The sequence below is a fragment of the Triticum aestivum genome, chromosome 6D, assembly GCF_018294505.1.
Source record: "Triticum aestivum cultivar Chinese Spring chromosome 6D, IWGSC CS RefSeq v2.1, whole genome shotgun sequence".
NCBI classification, from domain to species: Eukaryota; Viridiplantae; Streptophyta; class Magnoliopsida; order Poales; family Poaceae; genus Triticum; species Triticum aestivum.
In genome coordinates this window covers 28,415,191-28,422,190 of record NC_057811.1, presented here as the reverse complement: position 1 = coordinate 28,422,190, position 7,000 = coordinate 28,415,191, and the positions used below count along the sequence as shown (strand labels likewise).

General features: G+C 42.5%; 1 protein-coding gene across 1 annotated transcript; it reads right to left on the bottom strand.

The window, feature by feature from the left end:
- Positions 1-441: 441 nt before the first annotated feature.
- Positions 442-6,258, bottom strand: LOC123143238 (glutamate receptor 3.1). The gene is made up of 7 exons (XM_044562090.1): positions 6,127-6,258; positions 4,194-4,532; positions 2,746-4,094; positions 2,365-2,642; positions 1,865-1,896; positions 1,361-1,767; positions 442-1,137 (listed from the first exon to the last, which is right to left on the bottom strand). Exons 2-7 carry the CDS (start codon positions 4,456-4,458, stop codon positions 688-690), a joined length of 2,781 nt encoding a protein of 926 aa, XP_044418025.1. The 5' UTR covers positions 4,459-4,532; positions 6,127-6,258; the 3' UTR covers positions 442-687.
- Positions 6,259-7,000: the final 742 nt, after the last annotated feature.

The following is a 7,000-nucleotide window of genomic DNA, read 5'->3' as shown; positions in this document are numbered from 1 at the left end:
AAAACCTAGTGTTGGCTTTCTTCTTAGCTTTCCTAATAAGATCATAACTATTTCTTCCTACACTCTTTTTAATTATCTTCCTTATGAGTTGTGGAAGGTGCTAAACATTTTTCTGTCCACCACCCTAAGATAAGCTTCAAAGTTGCCCTGAACAGAACACAGACAAAACAGAGTATCTAAGCCAAAAAAAGAAAAACTAACATATCTTTTGGGTGGCTCCATCTAAACTAGTTTATGAACAAGCATCAAAGTTTAGTACCACAATCTACAGGCATCGTCACATATCAAACCGTACTAGCTGCAGCCGGCAGGTTCTGTCCCTGCATACTATCAAACTGAAGTGACACAATCGTACTAACTTGGAATAACCACACTACGCGCAATTGAACACATGCACAGATCACACCACCAAACGCCAACTCTGAAGTGGCAAGATATCCCCAAAAAATACAGTCATGCAAAGAATAAAGTGATCTATGTGGGAGAGAGGAGCATTTCGATATTTTTAATTTTTATTATCAATCCTTCCTTTAAGAAGTATTTGAAACCCCTCTATACATCCCTGGTGTTTGGCTTTCCAACCTAGGTTACCGGGACCTAGGTTAGTCGGCCGTATTGTTGCTTCACACAAAACAGTTACCCAGCTGCCTTGAGAGATAACGCACAAACTAGCTTTGTACACATGAACTAGCTTTCCATTTCAATAACGCTGCCATTTCTGACTTCCCTGGCCGGCCTTTCTATCTCAAGGGTAGTAAGGCTGCTCATCGGCGTTGCCGGCGTCGAGCTTCCAAGCAGGCTCATGGACCGCCTCTCGTTGTTCTTCGGCGGATCCTTGCCATGGACGAATGAGATGAATCTTCTCAGGCTCTTCCTCTGGTCATGCCTCAGGTATTTGCGTAGCATGATACCAAAGTAGATTAGCAACGCGAGGATGCATGCAACGCCACAGATTAGGAACAGACCAAGGAAGCTCTCAAGGCGGAGCTGGTCCGAGTCAACGAACTCGCTGTTGTCAGTTGCGCACTCCCCTGTCTTGAGCCACTTGTCATGGATTCGCTGCAGTTCCCCATTCTCTGACAATGACAGGATTGCGGTGGAGAGGTCTACTTGCAAAGGGGAGTCCCTTGGAAATGCCTGGTAGAATGAACTTGTAAGGCGCTACATTTTGATTTGTGAAACAAAGTAGGTGTAGATTTTAGACTTGCAGCCGCAGACAGGTGCAAATGAAGTTGCATAATAAACTAGATAGTTGACACAACTATTCAAAGTTAAAACTGCTATTCCAGGATATTAACTTCAAAATATTTTGTTCTCATATTCAAATCTACATTAAAGAATATGGTTCAAATGTACTTACAAAGCCCCATCCTCTGCTGGTGAAATCTGTGCCAGCTACCGCAATCTTGCAGTAGGTTGACAAAAACAGTTCAACATAGGGGCGCTCGTCAACAATGGCCATAACACCTCCTTCCTTGGGGCCTAGCTTGAGGGCTTCAGCGTATTCTTGTGGTGAACTGAGAGCTCTCAGCCTTGAACGTGAGATGTTGAGCTCCTTGACCATGTAGTCTTGTGCAAAAGAACCAACTTGGAAACCAATAGGATCATTGCTACTTTTCAGGTCATCGATTCCTTTTATAGAAGTATCAAGTTGTTGCACGGTCAGGATGGAAGTAAGACTCGCGGTGTAGCTGGATACAATTATCAAAACAACAAACAGCCATATGATCAGGACACCACGCCCTGAGCTGCTCATAGTATTTTCTCCTGCGGGCAGATACAGATGAAATCACGAGCCATGCCTCAGAACAAAATGTTACCTATGGCCAAAAAAACACATAATAGAGAAGGTTGGTTTACTCACTGTGTGCAAAGAACAACGTCGAAAAGCTGAACCTGCAGGCAATAAAAATAGAAATTATAATCACATCTGAGAGCAAGGAATCACGCCATGATAAGAACATTTGTAATACATGTGGAGAAGTATGTGAAAACAGAAAAAAAAATTGAGCAATGCATCATAAATATCATTAAGCGAATACATACTGTGCATATATACGTTTCACAAGACCATTAAGATAATACTCCCTCCGCTCACTTTTATAAGTCGTTTCAGACAACTGAAAATGAGCTACTTTGCACCTTGTCTGAAATGTCTTCAAGGCCTTATAAAAGTGAACAGAGGGAGTAGTTCCTTGGTAATCACTAGATGCTTCATTTGGGTATGTTAACTGGCAACTGTTCTGAGGTGCTTGCTGTATGCAAACATATTGCACAAGACTTGTCGAAACATCAACATTTCTAAGAAAACAGGAATGATATACTACAAGAAGACGATACAAAAGGTGCAAGTCAGCTCCTTACCAGAAAATAGTTATTATTTGTTGACGTACTGAACCACGGAAATCATCATTGATCCGATGTTCAAGAACCCAAACAACCACACCCACAATAAGGAAGTACGACCCTGTAACACACCACATCTGCAAAGTAAATGGCTGCAAGAATGCCCAGGACGATGTTATATGCTGTTTAACCGGAGCCAAGATAACTAAGCCTGTTTCAATGAATGGCTGGGTGAAATCTAAAGTTACTGTCCGCCTCATTGTAATTGCGATATCCCCTATAGCGGCATCGAATTCCTGCAGGATAAGACCCCCCCTGGTCAGCATGGTATGATGAAATGGTTTTTTCGATAAAGATGATGAAATGGTTAGAGGAAGAAAAAAGGCATTCCATACTTACATTTGATTCAATCATCTGTACGAGTTTGTCATAATTAGGATTTTCAGTACCATTCCCAAAAGGTACAAACTTGTAACTAACAGGATAAGGAAGCAAAGCCAATGCCTGAGTAAAGACATCGATGCAATAACCCTTCATTGACCCAGTAGAATTGTCTTTCGTGACAAACTCTTTGAAACTAAATCTGTTGGGAACACCAATTTTCAACTGCTTGGCATTAGAAGGAAAAACCCATCCTCGAGGCCTCTGTGCAGTCTCCCCAGGCCAAATAACATCATAGAGATGCTGATCAGCGAGAGAAATATTAGGAGGCTTTGAATATAGAGCCTCTGGAGAGACAGTCGACAACAAGCCAGAATAATTTGACCAAAAACCAATGGTCCGCATGCCATTTCCGATGATGTTTATGATGTCATATGCAGGATGAATTAGGTTGCCTCCAGCATCGAATTGCACTTGCCCAGACACCCCAGTGAAGTTTACCTTTCTAATCTTCTCCAATAATTTATTTCCCATGTCAGAAATGCTCATTGCTTCAAGGTGAAGAGTTCCTCCAGTTTCATCATGCAACATCGAGTCATTTGAAAAGGAAATCCGACCACCATCATCAAAGAAGGCATCCAGAGCCCGAGCTACTGCCCAGACACTATCATAAACATAAAAACCGTAAGTATTTACACGAAGATCACTATAGTTGGACTTTTTACTTTGCTTGTTCCATTTGGAGACCAAATTACTCTTCATCTTTGAGTTGGGGATATGTGGCCGTAAAGTAAGAACACCTTGCAGGCCAGATATAGTCTCAGCAGGAACTGATGAATTAGCATCAAGATATGCAGACAGCCAGTCAGTTGCAATCCACACATAGCCGTTGCCCATCATGTTCAGTTGTTTTGCCATAGAGAAAAGCTTGAGTCCAGGTTCAGCTCCAGTATGGAGAATGATAACACGAGACTCCATATAACTGACACTAACCAACAAATTTATGAGCTCACTTCTTTTAGCATTGGAAGGAAACCCAACTTTGTAGGAGATTTTGCAGCGCTTTAAAGCAAGTGCATCATCCAAAGCAGCAATGCCATTTCGACCATAAACATTGTCAATGTATATGGCAGTCACAATCTTCCAGTGGTTGTAGTCAACAACTTCTGCCACAGCCGCCATTTGATAGAGGTCATTGGGACCAGTCCTGACAAAGAACGGGAATTGTATCGATGAAAGAGTTGCATCAGAAGCAAAGGACATCAAAGGGACTCGAAGCTCATTTGCTACATATGAAATGATATGAGAAATTGTAGAGCACTGAGGGCCAATGAGTGCAACAACATCAGTCTCCATGAACTGCAAAGCTGATACAAGGAATACGGTATCATTGTCACAATTCCACAAGAGAAGCAAAAACTATTTCAACAATGCCAAATGAATGCGTGACATTAAAGCTAGCGTACCTTGAACCATGCCAAGGAAACCATCAAAGCAATTTGTATCCTTGATTTGAACCTTTAGTGTAGTTCCATTTAGAACTGTTGGATCAGAGTTGATATCTTCCAAGGCTGCATGGATGGCAACCGCGGCAACACCTCCAGTGGTGGAGTTAAATTGAAGAATAGACCCAATATTCACAACAGGAGGCCTCGCAGCTAAACCCTTGCAGATGCCATTAGGAAACAGAAGCAGAGAGAGAACCAACAACATGAGAAAAGATATCTCCATTGTGACTCAAATGGTGCAAAGTCTACTGGATGCTTGTCTTCATGTTAGCAAACTACTTATGTGTTGGAAACTCCCTGTAGAAAAAACATAGAGCAGATGTTATCATGATACAATTGCATAATTCTTGCATTCTCTAAAGTAACAAAGTCCATGTTAAAGAGCACCATTATTTGAAGCCTCAGCCCAAGCGTTGAAAGGAAAACAACAACAAAGAAGCAAATATCAATTTTGAATGAAGCAGTTACAGTAATTAAAAACCCGACGGATTGAATATCGCGAGGAAAAGCAACTTGGGAGAACAATGACAGATGATTCAACTAAACACATTAAGTAAATACACCAAATCTCAAGCAACACAAAAAAAATTGTATGTGCCTGATTTATACTACTATTAGGAAGGTAGAGTTGCAAAGTTGGGCCAACAAGCATCCAAGAAAGTCAAGAAGCAATGTGGTCCTTGAGTTAAAGCCAAAACATGTGGCGTGGCCATACTACTCTGAACAGATTCCAGTTTCCAACACATAAATGTGCAGGAGCAGGTGCCAAACTTTGGATTATGCCCTTGTCTCAATCCTCAGACAGCAAGCAAACAAACAAAACAGAGCATACAACTTTATATATACTATGCTTAAGACCGGGTGCATCCTGCAACCAAACAAATGACGGTATAAACGGTAAACAAAGAGCGCATGTCCCGGCATTTTCATCCGTTTCGTGCACATTTTCAGCAACTGACGGTAAACGGACTGAAACCTCAATTCGAATGAAGCAATTGCAGTAATAAAAAATGGATTGAATACCGCAAGAAAGCAACTTGGGAGAACAACGACAGACGTTTTGACAAAAAAAAAATTAAGGAAATACACTCATTTCTAGGAAGCAACACAAAGGTTTGGTCTGTGCCTCATTTATATTAACCATCTATCTACACCATTACTAGCTAGGAAGGTACAGTTCCAAGGCTGGGCCGGCAAGCATCCAAGAAAGTCAAGAAGCAATGTGTGGTCCTTAAGTGAAAGCCAAAACGTTTGGCGTGGCCATACTACTCTCAACAGATTCCAGTTTCCACACACTTTCGCTATGCAAGAGAGAACAAAAGCTGCATCCGCACAAACTTTGGATTATGCCCACGAAACAAAGCGACTATACTTGTACCATGCTTAAGATGGAACAAACACTGAAGCGGACAGCAAGCAAACAAACAGAAGATACAACTTTTTCTTTTCCTGAGCACAAGCAAACAAGCAGACCACTTGTGGCACTATGCTTCCTGCAAAGAGGAAACAATGCTTGGAATTGCAAGCAAGCAAACAACCTGTGCACAGCCTACATTTTCATGCGTTCCGTGCACATTTTCAGCAACTGACTGTAAACGGGCTGGAACCTGGAAGGACTGGAACGAGATCGACCAGCCGGACGGAACACCCTGCCCACAATCCATCGAACACCTTGAGGACGGGCACACAGGAGTAACCCAGCGGCAACAGCCAGCAGGGCCTCCATTACCGGGGGGTCAATCCAGAACCAGTACCCTCGGATTCCTCACCGAGACCCCAAGAAAACGGCGGGAACGGCGGCGAGGCGGGCATTGGCAGCAGGGAAGTACTGTGGGACTGTAGGGGGCGGGTGGGGATCCGAGAGCAAGCACAGAGAGAGATTTCGACTTACGGATTGGATTCGGCCCCCGCCAAGAGGAAATCTCTGTCTCCCGACGGACGCTGGCCGCTGCTGCCGCGGCGCCTGTCGACGACGCGACGGAGAGTAGACTGAGAGCCGACCGCGAGCTGCTTCCGTCGGCGGTCGAGCTCATTATTTTATTTTGAGTGAGTGGTATTTATAGCGGAGGTGGGCTGCGATGGAAAGAGGGGGACGGAGACGTTGGTAGCCTTGCACGATGACAGGCGGGGCCCACCCCGGATATTGGACTGCCGTATGATTAACTAAGTTGACCAAAGTCTAGTTGCACCACAAAAATAAACAAAGAAAAAAAATATTTTTAAATGTTTGAACCGAATGGAACGTCTCCTGTTAAATGTGGTTTGAAAAACCCTTAAGATTTGTTTTTCATATTATTTATTCATAACTCATAAGTAAATATCAAATAACGAGACACATGTGGTGATTCCATCAATTTCAAAGCCCGCAACTTCGATCGGGCCTTCAGTAGGCATTTGTTTGAGTGTGAGTGTGTGTGGTGGTGTGACTGTATGTGTACGTCAATGTTGTTTCTAAAAAAAACTACGCAAGCAACCTGCGTCGAAGAACCCTAGCTAGAGTGTGTGACCGGCCAAAGAAAGGTATTAGATCTGATTCCAATGATCTTTATGCAGGGTGAGATGCGGATTACCATGCATGCCTGCAGGGAAACAAAATAGTACTTCCTCTGTTTTTATTTACTTCGCATATTAGCTTTAGTCAAAGTCAAATTTTATAAACTTTGACAAACAAAAATATTAACATATACAATAACAAATCAATACCATTAGATTCATTATCAAATGTACTTCCACATCATATAGATTTGTTATGGTAAATATTTTTT

Excerpts from the sequence above, each read along its gene's own strand:
- LOC123143238 (XM_044562090.1), bottom strand. The coding sequence starts at position 4,458 with ATGGAGATATCTTTTCTCATGTTGTTGGTTCTCTCTCTGCTTCTGTTT. Across the intron at positions 4,095-4,193 it reads TTTCCTTGGCATGGTTCAAG|CTTTGCAGTTCATGGAGACT; the intron begins GTACGCTAGCTT and ends TCCTTGTATCAG. Across the intron at positions 1,768-1,864 it reads GACGTTGTTCTTTGCACACA|GAGAAAATACTATGAGCAGC; the intron begins GTGAGTAAACCA and ends ATCTGCCCGCAG.